The sequence below is a fragment of the Fundulus heteroclitus genome, chromosome 6, assembly GCF_011125445.2.
Source record: "Fundulus heteroclitus isolate FHET01 chromosome 6, MU-UCD_Fhet_4.1, whole genome shotgun sequence".
Taxonomy (NCBI): domain Eukaryota; kingdom Metazoa; phylum Chordata; class Actinopteri; order Cyprinodontiformes; family Fundulidae; genus Fundulus; species Fundulus heteroclitus.
This window is the reverse complement of record NC_046366.1, coordinates 9,380,358-9,403,771: the sequence shown is the minus strand read 5'-3', so window position 1 is coordinate 9,403,771 and position 23,414 is coordinate 9,380,358. Positions and strand designations below refer to the sequence as shown.

Below are 23,414 nucleotides of genomic sequence, written 5' to 3'. Positions count from 1 at the left end.
TAATTTGTTTTAATTTTTTCCCCCACTAACATCAACTGAGTTACCTTTTCAGAGTCCTGTCTTTGCAATTTTCCCAAACCTAACTGTGAGATTGAACAAATTGTACTATCAAAGATAAGTAGAGTAAATATATATATAAAAAAATTCAAATCATTTTATTCATTATAAGAAAAAAAAACTTCCAAACGAACCTGGTCCCCTTTGAAAATGTAATTGGCCCATAAACCACCATTAGCAGCAACGAGCGGCCGCCAATAGGGGGCGCTAGGGCACAGTCCCCATCAAAATTGCAGGACAATTTTAATAGAATTTGACTTTATTTTTAGCGTTCTCATTTTGGGTTTACTTTTTTATGCAAGTCAGACTAAAATTAGGATCTTTGGCTTCTGTCTGATTTCATGCTGGCCACTAACCGGATAGATTCTCCTCATTGTTAATCAGCGCTTTTTATGTCATTCTGCATCCAATCTGATTATTTCATTATAACTGTGTTTAAATCCCAATGCGTGGCAGCGGTGCACAGGCGTGAATGTCAGACAACAACACAGAATGGTGGCAGCAAAACAAAATGTGGTCATTTCAAAATAACTTCACGAGGCTTTTGCTAGAGGGGGAAAAAAAGAAGATAAAAGAATTTAGACTGGACCGGTCAGACATAAAAATCCAGCAGCAGGCAACTGACCGTCGTTGGATTTATTTATAATTATATTGTTGTGTAGTAATCACAGGAAGATGGTTTTATAGGATTAAAAAGGCAGGAAAAAGGAAAGATTTGAGCGTAGCGGACCTGATTATAACTGTACTTCAGTATCCTTTTTTAAAATACAAAAGTATAATACAGGGAGGTTTGACCACTGGGGGAGGATGAAACAATAGAACTTATAATGGTATGTCTGAAATAAGCATGAAGGATTTAGGCTAAAATTTGAAAAGATTAAATAAAGGTTTAACATAACAGGCATATTGTAATTTAACTTATTGAGCAAACACAGAAATTAATCTAAAAAGGTTTAATCGAATTACAGCTTTCTAGTATTTGTATATACATATTTATTGAGGGAAATATTGTTTTAATTTTCTATATTTATTTTAAACAAATATTTTTTTGTTTGGAGCACGCATTTTGATTGAAATTACTCTTTGTTTGATTGAATAATAAAATAACAAATTTCCCTCCATGGCACAAAACAATCAAGAACCGCAGACCAGCCAGATGGTGGCAGTAATGCACACCTCCATTTTTCTTCTTTTTTTTGCCACCCTCTAAGAACTAGGGGATGAGGAAGAGAAGCCTGCAAGAATGGGATATTCGGAACAGAGGTAAAAAGGGAATAAATCAGGATTTTAAATAAAGCATTGTTCTGATTTTTACAAAGTACAAAACTAATCCATAGAATATAGTAGGTGAAGGCTATGGTTAAACATTCATGTACAGCAGGTGGCTTTATGCACCATTAATGTTCTTTGCATTAATGAATAAGAAGAACGATCACGCTGTGTTTCTAGAATTGAAAATGTCAAAGATATGGACACATAGCTGCCACCTGAAATGCCACCAGATGTAGCCCAAAATGTGAAGCTGTTCATAAATTTGAAGAATGTGAAGATGATACAGAGGAAAAGTGCTGTAACTGTGGTGGTAAGCACAGAGTGAAGTCAGGAAAAGTCCGGTAGAAATTCAATAAATTAAAACAATAAGATAAGCTATCCAGAGGCAGTGAAGAGGGTTGTTGACTGTGTACAGGAAGTAATTGTTATAAATGTGATGGGGTCCAATCTGATAGCTTTCCCCTTCACACATAATTATTGAGACTCCCATGGACTACACCCCCACTGCCCAGTAGACAACACACCCAGGAGCGATGATGTGAGGCAGAGCGCGATCATTTCTGCTCAAAGTTGAGATAAAGTGGCTCTTTTAGCACCTAATCTGCACCGCAACAGCAAATGCTTTGCTACCACGTGGCAGCGGCTTTAGGGACACGTCATGAAATGGGCAGTACCGCCCATTTCATGACGTGGAAGAACCCGGGGAGAACAATGTCACACTGAAGGCAAGCGTCTTCCTTCCTTCCAGAAAACCACTATTTCACAACAAATTAATACTCTATAGTGCCAAAAGCAATATTTCACTATATATCTGCCTATAGTTGACTTTGAAAGGCTAAAAAAAGTAGTGTGATATAGAACCTTTAAGAGTTCTTCATTGTTTAGGTCTGGTAGTGTAATATTAGGTCTGGGTGTGGCTATGAAACTGAAGCTAAATATTATGGTGGTTAATAGAAGTTAATTCATGATTTCCCAAAGGGCCTGACTGCTTTTTCATATTTGAGCCTGGGGGGTTAGGAAACTTTTTTTCATTATAACTTTGCTTTTAGACACTGCCCACTTAACCTGACTCCGGCCAGATGGATGTAGTGGAACAATATCCATCTGGCCCAAGTCAGGTTACTGCCCATAGGGGTGAGCCTGTATCATATCCTTTTATTGTTATTAGGGGAAAAAAAAAAATCTTATAACAATTTGGGTTATCTCGAAAACAATGAATTAAAATTAGTGGTGTCTTAAAACTAGTGTTGCGCCGATGCCATTTTTTGGCCCCGATACCGATACCCGATACCTGGCTGTGCAGTATTGGCCGATACCGATACCATCTGTTTGAAATTGATGTGTGTATATATGAAGAACTGCATACTACTTAGGGTAGTAGAGCTTTTTATTGCCTACCTGGAATGGGTGACAGTAGTTGAATAAACTTTTGGCTCTCAAAGGCCAAAATAGTGCAACTTCCATGAACTTATATAACATGTATAATACTAGTCGGGAGAGAGAAGGCTGCGTTCAAGTGGCATACAAACATCAAAATGGTATCGGTGCCCTATTTGTTGGTACTCGCCGATACCGATACCACCATTTTGGTGCTGGATCGGGGCCCCGTCTGATACTGGTATCGGTATCGGTGCATCACAACTTAAAACCCCCAAACTACCATTAATGTCTAGCTATTTTCTCTACTTTTGGTTTCTTAAGAGCATCAATAAATGTCAATAAATTCAAAAATATAATTAAATACAGTTACTGTGTGTAGTTTAGTGATAATGAAAATAAAATCACACTTCTAATCTCACAACAAAACACATTTTGAATTTTTGTTTAATATGTTATATGTTACATTATTAAATGGGTTTTTTAAGGACGGTATTTGTGTTTTTTGGGCTATAATTGACATGCAGCCACAGCCACACAGTTACTTATAAAAGACTGCGTCAAACTGCATCAAAGAGGAGCATCTTGGTTTCAGCAAGTATCCAGAACAACCAATATCACACCATCCACATGCCAACCCAATACCTTCAACAGCCTTTTCTGTCCTATGATCACAAACGTAAACATGAGGGGTTTTCTCATCCTTACAGAGACTGGGATCCAGATTTTCCATCTATGTTGACAAGCCCCATCTCTATGTGAAAAACAACCTAATTTTTGCTGTTACCTGTTGTGCGGGATGTGTGGTGCTTAGGACCTGTTTGTTTTCCAAAAGCCTGCTGAACCCTGTGCCTGCACATATTAAATAAAAATCTGGGTTCTTCATCAACTAAACTGTATATAGGTTGTCATAGTTTTTTTTTTTTTAAACCAGGATAATCCTCCAACAACACACAGCCAAATTTAATCATAAATCGTTCAGCAGACAAAACAACCTTGTTTATGGCCATCGTTGCCCTCAGACCAAATTCCTGTTGAAATCCTGTGGCGAGAGGCTAAGACCCAGCACTCTGGACAGTCTGAATGACACAGGAGCGTACATAGTGATATGCTACCGCTAAGAGGGTGTTGAGTATGACAGCAGGCGTAGAAATAATTGTGCTACTGAATAAATTAACTTCAATTAATGCTGACTTTATTTGCTGCTGTGAATAACTGACCTAAGGTTAAAAGGGTGATGGCTCTCTGCAGGAAGATCTGGTTACATAACCTCATGATTCATTAAACAAGGTGTTGCAGTATTAAAGCTCGGCCTTGCTCTTTCTTTAAACTGACGCAGGAAAAATTTTCCCTTCTTAATAAATGCCTTGTTGAGATAGATTTATCTTAAAGAAAATTCACGTAGGGTGCTTTTGAGTTCTCCATACTACTGTAGCACTTCCTCGACTGAGTGTGTACCAAAGGTGTGTCGAGCCAAAGTTCACTTGGCAGTGGGCCTATTCCGTGGAAAGACATAAGGAACCTCTCGTCTTGTGTGGCTTTCCTGAAGCTCGTCAGTGCTGAGCTGCTGGATTCGCCCCTTTCACACAGCTGGACAGTCCAGTACGACACAATAACAACACACAGCGTTTCACACTTTAAAAGTGTTTACTGTTAGAAAAAGCAAGTCAGATCATGTTACATGAAAACTAAATCATTATTAGGGGCTAAACTAATTGGTGAAAACGTAGCATATAGTTATTGTTATAGAGGCTTGTTTCTTTTAATTGACTAAAAAATAATCCTTTGATAAAAAGTCTAAAATATTCCAACCAGAATTTGAGATTATTATTGTTTCTGCAATGTGATTGATAGTGAATCTGTGATCATATTACTTATGCAATTTGGTTTTTAAACTACTGGAATAAAATGTATAAGTTAATTGTCCCCTGGAAGGAAAACAAACAATAAAAACAATAAAAACGTGTGAACGAGGTCCAGGTTTGCAGACGGGGGGGAGACAGTCTGGTCTTTCACTCGGCATCCAGGATCATGACGTGTATAAAGAGTCCAGCTGAGGGGAGGAGGTCTCCATTCTTGTTGAGCAGAGGCACATGTCTGTATCCTGTGTGGGTGGGGTCATGAAGCAGATATGGTCAGAGATCATAAAGCCAGCAATGAGAAGAGCTGTTTGTGTAGCGTCTGAAATAAGATCTGTGTTCCTTCCCTCATTAAGGGGAACAGTTCCTTTTTCTGTTCCCTCACCAACAGAGAAGAAGTGTCTCCAGCTTTGTCGCATTACAACCCCAAACTCTGGTGTATTTTGTCAGGATCTTGTGTGATGGACCAACTCAAAGTAGTGCACGATTTGAACAGAAAATGTACCTCGTTGTCAATTTTTGTTTTCAAATCAAAATCGTGAAAATTTTTTGAGAAAAGCGTATTTCTTCCCATTTTCCTTCCTCACAATCATGCACTACTTTGTGTGCTCCGTCACGCTGGAATACAGAGTTTGTGTCTGTGACGTGACAAAGATGTCTTCACTACATCGGAGCGGCTCTAAGGGGCGCCGGCCCCTCGTGAGGAGTCAGAAACGGACCCAAACGTACCCATTTTTAAGCTGTTGAACGGAAGCGTGAACTGTCCGACGAACTCGTCGTCGGACGTCGAGTCGTGGTCCATTATGAGAAAGCGAACCAGCGCCAGATCTGGCACGTACACGTCGAACTGGAAGTTCTCATTCCAAGATGGGTTAAAACCTTAAAAACAAGAGCAGAAGTGTGCCGTGAGCAGCGCTACGCCTCACTGACATCGGGCATCGTTTCTGGTGTGGAGCTCATCAGGGGGAGGCGTTTGATGATCATGAGTCGTGACAACGGCTGTGAGTTTTCCGCCTTAAAGTCACTGCCTGTTGTCGCTAGGGTTATTATAAATATTTAAAACAGTTTATACGAGGCTGAAATAAATCCAGAAGATCGGTTTGGTAAACGCCTGCTCCCCGTAAGCTGTCTGGATAGGACAGCGTAAAAAAAAAAAGTAGACACGTACCATTGTTCCCAATGTGATTGGTCTCTTTCTCTGCGACATCAGCCGACACGCCATAGATCTGCACTTTAACAAACGGGTCCACGACGGAGGACTTCTTCTTGTTGACTTTGGGGAGCTGCTGGGCCGATATGATCTGGTGACGGGCGCAAACAGCTTAAGGCTGAACTGGTTCTCTCGCAAACACGACGTTTGTTTCCTGCTGCTCTTGAACTCACCATGATATGAAGGGTCTTGTGCTGCAGCCATTCTCCTCGGGTCAGGGTGACCGGGTCAAACTCGGTGGCGCCGTCCCTCATGTAGGCGGGTTTGAGAATGTAGCCGCTCTTGCCGTTGACCAGGAATCTACCCTGGTTTATGTCCATCTCTGTGCAGTGTGTCTGGAAGTTTAAGGCGACTGAAACAGACGTGAAAGGCGGAGGATGTAAGAAATGTGAACAGTGTAAAAGACGGGCCCGTCTTCCCTCCGTGTTTCCTAACGGTGTCTGCAGAAACTGCTTTTGTACCAATTTGGCAGCCTGCGTTCCACAGTGGCACTGGGTTGTAGTTTGAAGAGTCGGTCCTTGAGCCTGCAGGATAAATGCGGCTCAGTTTCTCCACGTTATGGCGGATGTAGGCGTTTGCTGCAGGCAAGAAAAAAGAAAAAATATTGGGTCCAATGAGTCATTTACAGTTTCCCTAACCCCTTGCACCCTTTTGCAGTTTCTAAAAGGTTTTCATCCAGGAATGTCCTGAATTTAACTCTATTGGACCTTCCCATCAAGTTTGACCAAAATCCCCATTTCTGCTAAAAGAAAAAGAACAATGCCCACAGCGTGATGCAGTCACCGCCCTATTTTCACTGTTTAAATGCTTGGTTGAGGATGGGGTGCAGGGCTAGCTTGCAGTTTGTGTGTCTAACAAGACAAAATGTGAAAAAAGTTTAAAGGGGGCATGAATAGCTCTGTATGGGACACTAAGCACAATAAAAAAGTCAAATGCTCAACACAGTGTCTTTACCTGACTCCTCTGCCAGATTCATGGCTTTTCCCTCTTTGAACGACGACATCTCGTAAAAGCCCAGATTTTTCCTAGCATCTTCGAAGCCATGGAAGTGGACGCTCTTACAGTAGATCACCATGTCGGACAGCTCCTTGGCTAGCTTCAGCTTTTTCTTTACCAACAAAGTTAAAGAATTAAACATCTGCCAAAAGGCTGGTTTTCGAGCGTACCACCGACGTAACCCCCACCTTGCTCTTCTTCTCCTCTTGTTCCTCCTCAGCCTCATCCCCTGACTCTTCTTCTTCAGTCACGTCAGTGTTCTCAGCCTCTGCGTCAGCGTCAGCGAAGCTGGCCTCCAGCTTGTTTAACCTCTTTCCCTTAATCAGGAACTTCCCTTTCAGCTCCTGAAGAAGAGCACGAGCGCCCACACGCACGTGATTACAACACTGTGCAACTCAAACGTTCTCCCATCACAGCTTTAAGCCTAAAGAAGCTGAGCTGGTACCAACCTCAGGCGATGGGAAGTTTGTGGGCATGCCCTCGCCCAGGGGAGTGGTGACGAGTGCGCTCCCCAGGATGGAGCTCATGTGCTTGGCCATGACAGACTGCTGCTCCACGCTGCAGTGGTTCTCCAAGGAGAGAATTACTGGGTAATCAGATGTCTTGGGGGAGAACCAAAAAAGAAAAAAAAAGTGTTACAGGTAGCAGGTTGAGGGTATAAGAGATGCTACGTAGGATTACAGCCAAACACACCTTGAAGGCATACTCCTTGATGGCTTTGATCACGTCTTTGAAGAGGATCTTTGAGGTCAGGGTGTAGCCATGGTAGATCACTGGCTCGTTGTCTGATCCATCCCAGCAGTCCAGCTCCACACAGCGGCAGCCCTTCTGCAGAGCTCTGGGGGAGATAACAGCCATCTTTAGAAACCCGATACAGTACCTGGCATGTATTCCTACCCTTGGAACCTTTCCACAGTGTGTCACATTGAAACCATAGACTTCATTTATCTGCTTTAACGAGAGAAGAGTCTATAAAAGGTCCACAGTAGCAAGAGTGGCAAGAAGAAAGTCATAAGTCCTGTTTGCAGCTTGCCACAAGCTGTGAAGGGGGAAGATGTGAAGGTGCCCCGGTCACATGATGGGTAAAGTGAACTTTCTGGTGTGAAATGATACATGTGGCAGAAAACTAAAGGCCCTTTTAGATCAAGGTCCTGCAATAAACATGCAGCCACATACCCGCTGCATCACAGATGACTTCTTCCCTTGATATCATATTAAGCCGGGCGTACACTGTACGAGTTTTTCAGTCGTGGTACTTATATACATCTCAAACTGTGCGACGGAACCGCGGGGTTTAAAAAGTTCACCGCTCACGATCTGTGCAGCGCGACGCTCGGACGCGACCGGACTGCTCACACTGTACGTCGTGTCCCCTCTGGGACCGCTCGCTGTGGTGGCAGAGGCAGGCGAGCGACGGTAGGTGACAGGGACCCAGAGCAGGGGTTCGAGCCCAGCTCTGGCGAGGCCCGCAGGAGGCACCGGGCGTCGGGGGAACGGAGGGGAGAGAGGAGGGACGAGACGCACCGGCGGTCGCCCGCCCCCCCCCCCCCCCCGCGAGCGGAGGAGTGCCGAAAACAGGCGGCGGACCGCGGAGGAGTGCCGAAACAGGCGGCCAGCGCGTTGCGCGGACCGGACGGCTCGCCCTCCCCAACACCGGCCGGAGGTTGCTTCAGGGATGCCCGCTTCCCTCCCTCCGCTGGCGGGGACGGAGAGGAGGGGAGGGCGCCCCCTCGTAGCTCTGCTTGAACAGCAGGATGCGCTCACAAAAACCTCACGACAGCCGACTGAATTTCAAACATGTTTGATTTTCACGATCGTCCGATTCCTGATCGGGAGGTAGTCGTGAGAAGCCAGTCCCACCTCCTCCCCCCCTCTACGACCAAGCTGAAATTCGGCTCGCACGACTGAAGAATCGGCCCGAAAAGGGGGAAAACTCGTACAGTGTACGCCCGGCTTTACGGCCCAAGAGAGATTTCAGATCATGTAGCAGGGATTGGAATCAAAGGGGCGGGGCTTACAATGTGCAGCCTTTACCTGCGCTGGGACGGGAATGGGGGGTGGGGGGTGGGAGCATCAGCTGTGTGTCACATCCTTATCCATATACTGTCCGAAAGGATTATACGTGCTTTAGAGAAAAGCAAAGTCAGTGGCCACCATCCTAAGCATTTTATCTTCTTCATATTTCTCAGATCGAGTAGACAGTGGAGGCTCACGTGATGTCACCACTCCGCGTTCACCTGCAGACAACCAAGCTGCTGTCTTTGCTTTTGGTCCACATTTGTTACGCAATCCCATATCAACTCTCATAGCGATTAGTTTTTCTCTCCTGAGGATTTCTCTCTCTCTCTCAGGGGAGTGATATTTATGGGTCAATTTCAACTCCCCATTCTGCGCCGGGATGTTTTGGTTATTTGTGAAGGGGTTCAACACTGCACCTCACCCTGATTGCATAAGTTCCAGTTGAAGTTCTCTGCATAATCTGCGCTAGATTTCTTTTTACCAAGAAGAATGGGAAAAGCATTGGTCTATAATTGTGCAAAGCCGGTAAAGACTGCAAAACACTTGCAGCTATGATTACTACAAAAAGGGGCTCTTCAGATTATTGATTCAACAGGGCTGAAAACCAGTGATTTTTATTTTTAGAAATTGGCCCGAGGTCCATAAAACCTTGGTCTATAAAAGATTTCCTTCTTCTTTGGATTTTGTTTTAAACTTTTCAGGATTTTCTGCAAAAACCTACTTCAAGCATTCCCCTCCTATCGTCCCTCCCTCCTCCCACGAGCACATAGAGATAAATAGGTGCAAAAGCTGGATAAACATCTGCGGACGGCACCGATTTTAATCAGAAGCATTCAGCACACTGTAGACTGAGGCCTGAGTTTGGTACCTGATGTAGGCCTCTGTGCTGCTGGGCCCTTTGAGCTGATCCTCCATGAGGTAGGTGTTGTGCGAGGAGGAGATGAAGTAGTGGTTGAGGGGTTGCTGCATGTCCTGGTACACCTCTGTGTGATCCGGATTGGCAACCGAGGCCTCTGGATTGTGGAGGTACATGAGGAAGCCATCTTTGGACAACAGGTGTTTCGCCTTGGCTAAACGGGAACAATAGCAACCATAAATGTATTTATGATATCATAAATACATAGATAAAATAAACTATATGACCCAAGCAACCAAACACAGCTCCAACTGTCCCACGTGGATCTGTGATTTAACTAGGGCTGGACGATATGGAAAAAAAAAAAGCATATTGATCGATAATTATCAACAAATTCAAAACATATATTTTAAGTGCAGCCCTGGCCATTTTATGCTGTTGCTTAGCCAAAATTACAAGTATTTAAAAAATGAAAAAGTTTGCATGCTCTTTGAATTCTTTCAAGAGGCAGAGCTTGGGGGGTGGGGTGTTCCTGGGTCTGTGTTTGTGATTGGTTGGGAGGATGTAGTGATGTAATATTAACCTACATGATAGGCTAGAATGCAAAAGAAAGGAAAACTTATTCTATTGAATTTTTTATTCACCCTTTTGTTCTATCATCGATATACGTCTATTAAATCGATATATATTGTAATTTAATTATTGTCCAGCCCTAGATTTAACCATACCATTCTGTCTAATTTTCCAAACTAGAACTTGGGAATTTCATTTTCCAAGTAAAAATGGAGGGCAAAATAAATCCTTTAACCCAACATGCAGGATCCATATACAAGAGCATTTTCCTCCCTCCTCCATCTAAACCTGTCTTTAGAGTGAACAAACTAAAGGTTTCTCATTATGGAGGTACTGTACTTGGAAACCTTGGGATTTACTGGGATCATATTTGGTTAGAAAGAGTTGCCAGAGTTTCACAGTTTTATGGTACTGACCATGTTCATCTGGCTCGTACTTCTCAATGATCCTCTTGGCATCCGCTAGGGTTGCTTTCTCTGTCTGCTCCTTCATCAGGAAGTCCACCAGGTTCTTGGTGCTCATGAAGCCCGTGGTCGTGGCATACTCCCCGTAGATGACGTCGATCTCCTCCCGGTGGGTCAACAGATCGTAAAAATGTGTAATCTCCGATCCGGCGAGGTATCCAGTATTTGACTTGTCACATTTCTGTCATTGTTGGAATACAACGTGCAGGTCAGACCAGAACATAACTCCTGAATTATAAAAAATTACACGGTACCCCAAAGTTTAATTTGAAGTGTTCTTCCTTTGCAAGCTGCATTGTACAAAAACCTTTGCCAAGGAAATTGAAGCTTTAGTGATTCTTTTACATCGACTTGTTCCACTGAAAGAACCCAGGAATATTTAAAGTTTTGTCACTTCAATGAATGGTGAATTTTTTCACAGCTACAAAATGCTTAGCAACATCTTGCTGGGAAAAGATGTTGGTCGGTAAATTCCACCAACATTTTAGTCATACTGTTTTCAAGTGTAAATGAGCTATGCGAAAGATGCTTGTGCGGCCCCTTTCCCCTTTACGAGTCTGGCCTCTGGACTAGCTGCTGGGAAAAATGTTTGATAACCACAACATGCATTATCTGTTTCTTCCATAAGGAGCAGGAAGACCTTTTTATCTGACCACAAACTCCATTTGCAGTTGGTGATGATCCCTCCCCCACAACTTCCTTAAGGCATGTTGTTTTCAAACCCTTCTATAATTTTTTTTCTGCCACACACAGAGTGCCTTGCGAAAGCATTCAAAACATTTGACCTTTTCCACATTTTGTCACATTACAACCACAAACCCCACAGTGTTTTATTGGGATTTTCTATCATAGACCAAGACAGGGTAGTGCATAATTGGGAAGTGGATGAACGTGTGACAAGGTTGTGAGCTTTTATATTCAGCCATTTTACTATGATATCCCTACATAAAATCCAGAGTAAACCTACCAAAACATGCCACTTAAATTAACAGTGAAGCAGTAACAAGGCCCGTGGTAACTCTGGGGGAGCTGCAGGGTTCCACAGCTCAGGTGGGTCCTGCACCAAACCTGACATTTTATGGAGGAGCTGCAGGAAGAAAGCCTTTTATCCACGACAGTAAGCAATGGAAAAAGAAAGTGTTCTGGTTGGATGAGACAAAGTCTAAACCTTCTGACCTACATGCAAAATGTTTCCAGTGGAGATGAATAAAAATGCATTCCCCACATTTCAGACCTTTGTTCTAACTAAACCGTGGGTCGTCTTCCTTCCACTTCACCCAGATTTGCTACTTTGTGTTGGTCTATTACATAAAATCCAAAATAAACACATTAAAAGTCAAACGTACGAAAAAAAAAACCCAATGTGTTAGAAATACACTTCCTCTTACCATCTTCCATTCTCAGAGTTAGCCTTTCATGCAGTCTGATGACATCAACTGTTTTACTTTTCATGTTAAGTTTTGTTTTTTGTTGCCGAAATGCATTCTGCAAAAAGAAGTAATTTAAATAAACTAATGTAGCACTTTGCTCTGGCCACTCAAAGCCCGATCATACTGGAGCCATATAGATTCGCATGTGCTCACAAATGCACACTATAACGCACCAATACGTAGATCAGCACACAACCTGGAGTTAAGTGCTTTGTACGCGGCGCATCTTCACATGGCCAAGGAAGGACACGGAATCGAACCCACAACTTTCTAAATGCAAAAATCTCTCCTTAATGCAGCGTCTATCAACTGAGGGCATCTGTATGACCGTGTTGTCCTGCGCTACCTGGTGTTATGGTGGCCATGTACGTTTGTGGTTTTTTATGTTCTGCTGAGCAGGATCGTGCTGAAAAACAGCATTAGTCCTGACTCAGGCCCAGTTATTTTAATCTTTTCTTTTAATCTGCTCTCCTAAAAAAAAATTAATGAATGAGTATTAAGGTTTAAATCACATATATACATCCCAGCAAGCATCAAGAGGCCTCTTCACCTTGAAGAGCATCTCTGCGTAGTCATCATCCAACTCGACGTTGATCAGCCGCAGGAAGCTCTGCAGCTCTGACTGAGTCAGTTTGTTGTCTTTGTTCTTGTCTGCTTTTCTCAGGCAGCTGAAGATCCAGCTGGGAAGTTTGCATGTAAGGAGAATAAACAGAGCGTTTGCAGCCATTGTCTCACTGGTTTGCCCTTATCACAAGGCCTTGATTTACAGGCTGCAGAGGACGGGACGTGGACAAATGGCCCAATAAAGTGCAGATATCTGTTTGAGGAAGTTTTATTCTGGATAGGAGCTCATGTGTTTGTGGAAGGATACTGTTCGGTCTTCTGCTGATGGCTGAGGTTGTTCAGGTTGGAGATGAGTTTTTCCAGGCTCCTCACCCATCGCCCGGCCTCCTCCTCCGAGCTAGCCATGAGGTCCAGGTTCTTGCGGCGACCCTTAAACAGGATGGTGAAGCAGCGACCCTCAACATGCTCTTCTGTGTTCTTCTTCAAGCCCTCGGACTGGCGGCCGAGTCGAACCGCAGAGATGCTGTCGACTGGAACTAAAGGCAGTAGAAAGAGGCCAGATATTTAATCATTTATCAGTTTACATAATCAATAGTTTAAGTCCTGCAAACAACCATACAGGGAACGGAGACCGGGAACGGTAGCAACAGAGGAAAGCTACAACATGTTGCTTTTCTCCAATCAGAAACAAGCTAGAGTGATGACACCCATACTGCACATGCTCAGTTGCATGCACAGCCCCTTTGCAGAAAAAAAGCAAGCAGATTCAATAGCTCTTCCAGGATTTATTGGTGGATGGGGGGGGGGGGGGGGGGGGGGGGGGTTAATGGTATGAAAGTATTTTTTTTTGCTTGAGCTTTGTTATAGTGTTGTCACTGTTTTCCTATTTAACTCAAACCTATTTGGTTTAAACAAGTGATACGTTTTCGTTTAGCTAACATAGCTAGAATGTATTAAGATCACCTAGTTTAGCAAGTACACGAGGTTGTATCATGCCTGATAGGACTGAATATAAAACAGACCACATAATAATTATTTTTAACATCTTTGCATTAGTTTTTACTTGAATATAATACAGTTCATCAGGTTAGAGAAGGGACAGGTGGTTTATCTGTGTGTGCGTGCGTACGTGCAACCCTGTCTATGGCTGAGGAGGATACAGTGAACGGTCTAATTATATAAAAACAAATATAATAATAACAATAATAGTAATAATAATAATAATAAAAATAATAATACCAAATGCATGTACCAACAGTTGACAACATAAAAGTTAAATGGCTCACAAGTTGGTCCATTCCCACTGACACTAAAAGCCTGCTGTACTCTCAATTTGAAACATCGACATGTCCACATAAGGCCCACTCTTCTAGGCAAATATATAATTGTCATCACAGTTGATAAATAACACTGCAATGTTATTACAAAATATTAAAAAAAATCATACAATATATGATAATTATTAATAGTGAATTTGACTGTATGTGTAACATGTTGCAACAATCCCCAAACAATGTCGCAACTGTCCCCGGGCCCAGTTGCGACATCTGATTCTGTGCACTCAGATGCAAATTGTGAAAAATATGCTTTTTTATTAAGCTTTAAATGGTTTTGGCTATTAACGGACAAACTTACTTTTATTGTTTGAAGAAAATTGTTTGGTTTGATTAATCCAAACCATCTCGGAGCAATGGAGTCAAATGCAAAAAGTGTTGCAGCTGTCCGTCTCCCTCTTTCCCATCTTAATGTCGTCCAGCATTGATGAGCAGCTTGCTGCTACTAGCGGTCGCACAATTGTTTTCTGCAACCTAGTCGTCAAGGAGACACCAGTAATGATGTCACCCAGCTACACTTATCAGCCTGTGACCGCATGAACACTTTATGGATGCCATTAAAGTAGAAATATAACAGGGACTATTTTAGCTCCCCCTCCACCCCCACCCACACCGCCCTACTACAGCCATCTCTTCAAACACAACCACTGAACCGATATCATGAACAACCCAATCGTTAGTGATAATACCAAGTTAGCAAACATTAGTTTTACAACTTTGTGATCAGTTGTCCGCTCGTCTAAATGACAGCCTGAACCAAAACGTTATCAGTTATGGTTCTGGGCGCGTCAGCGTTTGAAAATGTCAATCTGTTTGATAATGCTAAGTAGTGAATAATCAAAAGTAAGGTAAGAGTGTGAATCTTGGTGAGACGTGCGCTTCCATGAGGTCTGCTGCTCAGACACCCAGGCGACACGTGACCGCGACGGGACTCACAGGTCTGGCTGGACTTGAAGGTTTTCTTGGATTCCCGCCACATGGTCTTACAGTCATCCTGGAGTTTTAGGAAACGGGTCTTCTTCCAGGATGGGGACAGGACCTTGAGGAGGTCTCCACCTTGCAAGAGGAACTGGAGGTCCGGATCACCCTCCATACCTAAGGATAAAAAAAATATATATGCCTATAAATATTTGGAAACAATGAGGGAATGTGAGTGGCTGAAAACTAGGCATGGACTGGTTACTAGGATCAAGGTATATACTAAGGTTTTACAACTTATGGATTCAAAAATACAAACATTTGCTCTAATATAATTCCAAAAAAAAAAAAAAACAGACTTAATGTTGAAGATAACTGTAATTGCAAATAATCAATATATGATAGCATTTTAGCAGCAGTGGGAATCATTTTTGCTTTTCTATTTGACATATTTTAGATTAGTCCTGTGTCCGATAACCTGGGATCACTTTTTATTGCCTTTACGCTAACACCATAAACCCATAGCATTTTTTTACTCAGGGTTTACCCTTCTGTGAGAACCTGATATGAGCCAGGCTGTGCCTCTTATACAGAAGACATGAGCAGCACTTTTCAGGAGGGAATCCCAGTTTGAACCAAACGCAGTCAGCCCATCTCTGCCACCCACCCCCTACCCCACCTTCCTGCAGTCGTCTCAAAGTCAGAAAACTATTTCAGAAACTGGAAGGACGCTCAGAACAACCAGACGGGATTGAAGCCGCTGCTGAAGAGTCGAGATCCTATACATTAACCATGGCCTTACAACGGGACACCAAAGCGTGCCATCCTTGGATAACTCCTGCGCTCATCCCCTGCCACAACGCTTAGCTCATCTGGTCGCGGTGCAACATACCTAGGAGTTTTGCATTGGTCTGTATCGCCTTCTGGCTGGAAGCATGCTGGAGTAACTCCTCAGATTTGCTAAGTTTCGGCTGCCTCCGCACGCATGACATGTTGCTCCGGGTTGCTGAGCTGAGAGGCGTCGGGAATGTGTTGTCAAGACGCAGCGAGAGAGACAGAGCCCAGTGTGTGCGTGCGTGTGCGTAATGGGCGTGTACCAACTAACCACAGAGTGAGCTTCAGCTTTCTCAGGACTTCCCTAGTAGACAGTCAGCTGACAGCATGGATGACCTACTTAAACCCGCTAAACGCACCGCGAACTACAAGTTAGAGTTTTTTTTTTATTTTTGTTTTGTTTTTTGTCCTTTAATTCTCCAGAAATTAAATTAATAGGGAAAAATAAGCAGGGTGGCACATATGATTACAGTATCTTTAGAAAACAACCGTTGGTGACATGTTACAAATTAGCCAGGGTGCAGTTGAGAGAAAAAGACTTTAATATTTAGCTTTACTTTACTTGTTAATAATTAAGCGTCCCTTTGCTGCAATTAGCACGGGCTAGACACAAACGATCGCACATGCAAGCCGTTACAACAACTGGAAAGGATACAACTAGATATTAGCAAATTATATATCACTTAAAATCTGATTTTTTTTTCTAAGATTAGAAGAATATTTGGAGGTTAATATTTGGTATGTCTAAAATATCTTAGAAAAGTAATATCCTACCTGTGGTAAACACAGGTTAAATGTCAGTGATCAAAAATCTAGATTAAAATGACGTCACAGCCAAGTCGAGTTTTAAACTGCGAAACTGGGAGATGTCCTATTTGTTCTGGTTCTGCTTTTTGCTGATAATCTATTTCTTCCCGTTTAAACAATTCAAACACAAAATGGAGATATTCAGATACGTAGCTACGCCACTATGCCAGTAGCGTTTATTTGAGATATACCAACCATCAATATTATATTGCAAATAAAAAGGAATGGCAAAAAATGAAAGTCCCTGAATCAAACGCTATGGAGTCCTCATAGCGCCATCTATTGGAACGCAGGGGAGCGACATCATGTGGTCTGCATGCTTTAGGACAGCCCAAGGGCGGTTCAAAGCCCCAGCCGCCAGGTAACTATTATAAAATGACGAACATATGGCAGAGGGAGAAGTTGGGTGTTACGACACCCTCATGACTAACTTTTACGCATGTGAGCAGGAAAAAGAAACTTTGTGCAGAAAAGCATGGTCTTCTGGTCAATTTCCAGTTCGTTGGCGCCATCTCGTGGTTCCATTGTGGTACTTTGCGTGCTCTGGTTTAACAATGCCATTATAGTTTTACTCGTTGTTTTAAGATTACAAATACGCAAAGAAATATGCACGGAGGGGTTTTTGTTTATCGCTTTATCGACCGCGGATCACTTGTCTAACCAGAGGACAAAGCGCTGTTTTGGTTTGGCAACACCCGTGTTTGTGTAGGTAACAAGGTGCGCATGAAGGGGCCACACCTTTAGGCTGAAACTGATCTTGAAATGTACCGTGGTTGCCGCAAAGGTAGGCTACACAATGTTTAGAGTAAGCAGCCAAACATATTCACGGTTTGTGCAGAAACAGTAAGGCTTTAATTTAAATGCACACTGCGTCTATTATTATCAGGTTAATAATCCCCGCTGCAGAGTTATGGAAGCCGTCGAGGCTACACCCAAGAGATGCAAGCCTCAACCAACAAAACCTACAACTAGCAAAACTGATAAAAATAAAAACAACCGAATATAGGATTCTTACCTGTTGGTTTCCTCTCGATCCCGTTCGTTTCCATCCCTGCTTTTGTTTTTCTTCTCATTGGTGTTTTTTTTTTTCAGCAGTATTTTTTTCCTTATTCTCTTCACCGTTTCATGAGTAGAATATAGTTTTTTTTGTGTGTGTGTGTGTGCTCCGTGGATAGAAAGAGGCAAATCTCTGCAAATCGGGAGGAGCTCGTCCAAAAGCGCTGCCGCTCAAGTGGCTTGATGGGATGCAATCTGAACACGGGGCACTGCTCCGGGCTTTCAACACCGGTTTGACAAGCCTGTCATTCAAGTTGGCTGCTGATGTCACAACAGGACTGGGAACACCTCACGCTGGCCTGTGCCATCATGCAATGACTAGGTTAAAATGACCTTGTTGCAAAGCATTATGTTTCAGTTTTTGTTTGCCCCGTCCTTCTTTGTGAGCCTGCTTAGAAAGAAAAGCCATTTTCTTTTCATAATCTCTTTTATGTGAACAAAACAACCTGAGATGGTCTCCAGAGGCCACTTTACAAAAAAAGAAAAGAAAAAAGAAAAGAATGAATAGCGGGGAGAGAACCACCCATAACCTTGAAGATACAGTGAAAACGAATATCCCGAGCCCTGAAAGTAGGGATGGTGTATTTGACATGAACACCTGCCCCACCTTTGGACAGAAAGTAAACATGACCAGAGAGGCTGAATGGCGGAGTTACTATAGTTATTATAGTTCTAAGTAGAATTGGCTAACGGCCAGCCCGCAGAGTTGAAAGTGTGTTTTTGGGGATGTGTGTGATATTGAATGGGACAGATCAAGTCTCTACTTCCTATTTTGCCAGAAGCTATGCCTTGGCAGGATAATAGTAGAGCAATCAGCGGTGTGCAGAGGCTCCTGTGGCTCTCAGCACTTCCCTTTCAGGCCTGGCTTACCCTCGGCGCACCGTCAGCACCACCATGAGTGAGCTTTAATGCAGCATCGGGGGGAGAGCTTCCGGACAGTACTCAACAAGCACCCACTCCCCCCCACAAAAAAAAAAAAAAAAAAAAAGTTTAGGACACATGCATGAATGCTAAATGCAGAATTTGTCTCTTATTAGATATGGGCCAGTTACCAGAACAAATGGGAACAGAGATTTTAACACAAATTTAAATAGAATGCCAGAAGAAGTGCCAGAGTGACCCGTTGCTGCTCTCTGCCGGTCAGCGGGCCGAGAGTAGGATAATATGTTTTTCTGTGATTAACTGGTGGTGCCATCCTTTTCAGCAACAACTGCCACCATGTATTCTCCATTACTGTCTTTTTTGGTCCACTCTGGTTTTGAGTGGACCAGGCAGTGGGATTTCAAGCTGTCTGTCCCAAGGATCCTTGGGATGGGCCTCTGGGACGTCAATAGCAGCGTTGATAAGGGTGTAAATGCCTGAAATTAGCCGCTTCTGCTCAGGATCGAGAACCAATAACAAATCCATTAGGGTTTCCGGAGGTCGACTAGGGAGTTTGGGGTTTTGATTCTGAACAAAAAATCAAATATTTGGGATTTAAGTCAATGATTTTTTTTTTTTTTTTTAGATCTCAGAAAAGAACAAAAATGTCCCACAGTTGCAAAAGTCCTTCAATTTAGTTATCCCTTTGTCAAACCAAGTCTAAAAGGTGAAATTGTGAACGGGTAACTTCTCATCAGAGCAGACAAAAGTAACATGTGGGGTACCCCAAGGTTCAGTCCTGGGACTGTAACGCTCTGGACGGGCGGACCCAGAAGACAACACGACAGGTCAGTGGCGTTGGAATCAGATTTATTACTTCGTGCAGGAAAAACGGCTCAGGGGTGGTAGCAGGCAGCGTCTAGCTGGAAGCTCCTTACAGAATCCGAGTGGGGAGGGAAGAGTTGACTGAGCCGAGAGGGGAGGATCAGAGCAGACTGACGCCGCACAGGTCTTGCAGAATCCAAATCCAAGAAACGGTCCGAAGGTTAGAATCCAGTGGGCAGTCCAGTAGGGCAATCCAAGATCAGAGTCCAGTCCGGGTCTGGTAACAGGCAGAGCTCAGAGGTTAGGGGATTGATCAGGCTCGGTACTCACAGGCGGATAAAAGTTCTGGTACACAGGAGTCAGTCCGAAGGTGGGGAGAAGGTAAATCTGGAGACAGGTCGGGTCTTCAGAGGTTCAGGTGGAGGCAGGACGGGGTCAGGCAGGCTCATGAAACAGGAAACAGAAAAAGGTCATACACAGGCAGGTTAGTCAGAAAATGCTGGAATGCTCTCACCACTATGGCTCAAGATATTCTGGCACTGGCTCTGGGTCTCAGGGCTGCTTAAGTAGAGGCAGAAACAGGAGGGGCAGCTGAGAAGATTAGCAGGAACAGGTGTGTCAATTAACTGGTCCTCAGGAGTGGTATCATTACAGGGACCCCTTCTATTCAATATCTATATGCTCCCACTTGCTGAGGCTATAACAAGAAACAAGATTAGTTACCATAACTACACAGCTCAACATTATGGTTTCACCAGGTGACTCTCAACCCATCCATGCACTGAACAGATGCTTAAAACAAATCAATGCTTGGATGTGCCAAAACATACTCCAGCTGAAAAGAAACAAAACTAAAGTTAGTATCTTTGGACCCAAAGAGGAACAAACTACAGTCAGCACGCAGCTTCAATTGTTACAACTGCAAACTAGTGATCGGGCCCAAAATCTGGGTCTAGTGATGGACTCAGACCGGAGCCTTCAAGGACACATAAAGACAAGGTCAGCCTTCTATCACCTGAAGAACATTTCCAGGATTTCCAGGATTGTTGATGTCCCAACAAGATCAAGAGAAACTCATCCATGCATTTATCTTTAGTCACATTGATTGCTGCAATGGTGTCTTCACAGGTCTGGCCAAAAAATCAATCAGACAACTGCAGCTGATCCAGAATGCTGCAGCTCACATTGTCACTAAAACCAGGAAGACAGAGCACATTACACCCGGTCCTGAACTGGCTCCCTGTAGTTCAGAGAATAGACCTTAAAATACTTGTTAGTTTATAAATCACTGAACAGCTTAACATCAAAATACTTTAAAGTCCTGTTGTTGCTATATCAGCCCTTAAGACCACTCAGGTCTTCTGGTTCTGGTCTACTCTGCATACCCAGAACCAGAACCAAACACGGAGAAGCAGCATTTAGGTCCTACGCTCCACAAATCTGGAACACATTTCCAGAAAACTGCGGTTCAGCCAAAACAGAGTTCCTTTGAATCAAGACTAAAAATCCACCTGTTTAGAGTTGCTTTCGACCCATAATAACAGGAACATTGACCAACATGCTTCGTGCGTATTGCTGTTTGCACTTGATACAATTTAATGTTTGTTACTTGTCTCACAACCGGTGACCGTTTCGATGTGTTTATGATTTTTTTTTTCACGTTTTCATAATATAAACCACTTTGAGCTGCCTTGCTGCTGAAATGTGCCTTACAAATAAACTTGACTTGACTTGAAATTGGTGCAAGAAGGCAGAAACAGTCCATTGGTAACAATAGGGCAGAGGTCTGAGGCCCTGTGACGGGCCAGGCCTAACTTGAATGCAGATTTTAACAGAGTTAGTGACCACTGGCTCTGAGGTGAAGCTGGAGGAAACCAAGGAATGAAGGGAGTTTAGAGGATGAAAACTCTATGTCAACCCAAAGCAGGATGCTCTTCATCTGCTGTGTTGTTAATCATGTACAGAAGTTTATGAACATTTCAGTAATGACATACAAAATTGGGCAATACTAAGCCTCCACAAACTTTAGGGAGCTGTAACCCTGATTTTCTGATGTACGTTTTTTTATCGCCCCAGAGGAAGGGACCTATTAATGAAGCAATCAAAAAAAAAAGTTAAATAATGATGGCAAATGTGAAAAAAAGATATAGAAACATGGGTGAAACAACCATTTAAACTAAACTAACGTGACATACTAGAGATAGTGGGAGCCCAGACCATGTGGTAAAGTCTAGTTTCAGAATCATCCTTAGTTGACAGGTGTACACAGGAATTTGAGGAATCTGACTTTGCAATGCTCACAATGTGCTTACCTATACAATACTTTATACCTCTCCAAAAAAAGGGGAACATTTTTGGAGAAAGACAATTCATACGATCTGTAATATATCACTCTCAAGCTGGAGAGAAATCAAGGCCCGCGACAAGGTGGGAAGTAGAAGGCCCTCAGCAAAGGATTCCTTACACAGTCCTCAACAGTGAACCCATCGGGGACTGGAGTTTTACCATTTTAAAGTGACATAATGCCTCCTGTACTTCCTTGACGGAGATTGGACTCCCCAGCTCCCGACACAAATCCACATTTATTTTAGGAAAAACTTCGCTACAGGTCATCTCCATCTGAAGGACCTTGTGAAGAGTAGAGGTTAGAGGAGTAAGAACTAAATGTCTCGTAAGTATCAGCAGGATCTGTGGTGAAACACACGTGCTGCGCATTTGATCTTAAGGATCAACCAGCATAGTGTGGCTGCACACGCCTGATGTGATAATAACAACCTTCCTGCTTCATCCCCAGTCTCAAAGGAATGCTGTTTAGCAATGAGTAGCTGCTTCTGAGTTTTACTGATCAGTAAATCAAATTCAGACTGCAGCAGAAGGTGTTCTTTATGAAGAGCTTGGTTAGGGGCTAAAGCATGTAAATTGTGAATTTTAACTATTTCCTTGTGAGTCACTATGACTCCACCCTTTCTGGCCTCCTTGGTGTTGAGACATACCGTATAATTTGCCCACCCATAAACGTCTTGAAGGTTTCCCACAGAGTGCGTCTAGAGACCTCTGGAGAATCACTTGTTGTATCGAAGAACAAGGAGATCTGCGAATGTAGGAATTCTCCAAAGGAAGCTGTGGGATAACAAGGCTATGATACTCCAATGAGTAGACATCTGATATAAAAAAAAAGTCAATCTGACCATATAGATGATGAATATGTGAAAAAAATAAATACGCTTTGTCTGAATTGGATTTTGCTTTCCATGTGTCAATTAAACAGATCTTATATGTTATAAGAATTTATAAGTGAGCTTCCTGTATAGCTGCTTTTCAAGAGTCATCATCTTGCTCCATTTAATGGGATGCTTGGCGTCCTTCAGATTCCAGAAGATAAAGCAAAAATTCCTACCCTGAGTCGTCATATAATAAAGACATTATGTGGAATAACTGTACCAGGCCTGACGTGACTTTTGGGCCAAAGAAATAGGGGAGAAAACAAGACAAAAACACATACCAAGAGCAACAAATATGAGAAGGAAGAGAAAAGAGGGGGGGGGGGGGGGTGGACATCAAAGCATCCCTGCACATCCCTCCCACTCTCCCATATCTTGTACAAACCAAACACTTTCATATCGTCAATCCCAACAGGATAAGACCTTCTGCTTCCATAACACTCTCTTGTTTAAGAGCTCATCGAGGTCGACTGTATATAAAACTTACCCCACATCTTGAAAAGCAACATATAACAGAAACACACAATTAGTTTTTGCATTTGACTAAGGTAGACAGGCCATTAATAAGTTTGCCTTAATATTTACATCAAATAAAGACACCAACCCTCTTAATAAGCCCTATTGATGGACAGAGGATGGTATATATATATATATATACATATATATATATATATATATATATATATATATACATAAATACAAACCTCAAAAAGTAGTGAGGTTTGAATATTATTAAATAAAGTCCCTAATAAAGCAATACCGGATATAAGATAGATATGAGTGGATCATAAGCACATTTAGGTGGCCTCACTGAAACTACCTACAATGAAAAATATCATGCTATTTAACGCCTTCCTTTCCATATTTAAATCATTCAGTTG

At 42.8% G+C, this 23,414-nt stretch overlaps 1 protein-coding gene across 2 annotated transcripts; it reads right to left on the bottom strand.

Moving 5' to 3' along the window:
- Positions 1 to 4,334: 4,334 nt before the first annotated feature.
- plcd1b (phospholipase C, delta 1b) lies at positions 4,335 to 17,834 on the bottom strand. 2 transcript variants are annotated; one of them, XM_012868402.3, is made up of 15 exons: positions 17,586 to 17,834; positions 14,948 to 15,106; positions 12,985 to 13,213; positions 12,664 to 12,793; positions 10,636 to 10,864; positions 9,659 to 9,860; positions 7,465 to 7,609; positions 7,221 to 7,373; positions 6,960 to 7,115; positions 6,730 to 6,883; positions 6,237 to 6,353; positions 5,949 to 6,127; positions 5,734 to 5,866; positions 5,295 to 5,444; positions 4,335 to 4,810 (listed from the first exon to the last, which is right to left on the bottom strand). In XM_012868402.3, the coding sequence occupies exons 1-15, from the start codon at positions 17,641 to 17,643 to the stop codon at positions 4,719 to 4,721; spliced, it is 2,286 nt and encodes a 761-aa protein (XP_012723856.2). In that variant the 5' UTR covers positions 17,644 to 17,834; the 3' UTR covers positions 4,335 to 4,718. The 2 variants fall into 2 exon arrangements, with proteins under 2 accessions (XP_012723856.2, XP_012723855.2); XM_012868401.3 differs by lacking the exon at positions 17,586 to 17,834 and adding an exon at positions 15,822 to 15,979.
- Between the last annotated feature and the right edge of the window lie 5,580 nt (positions 17,835 to 23,414).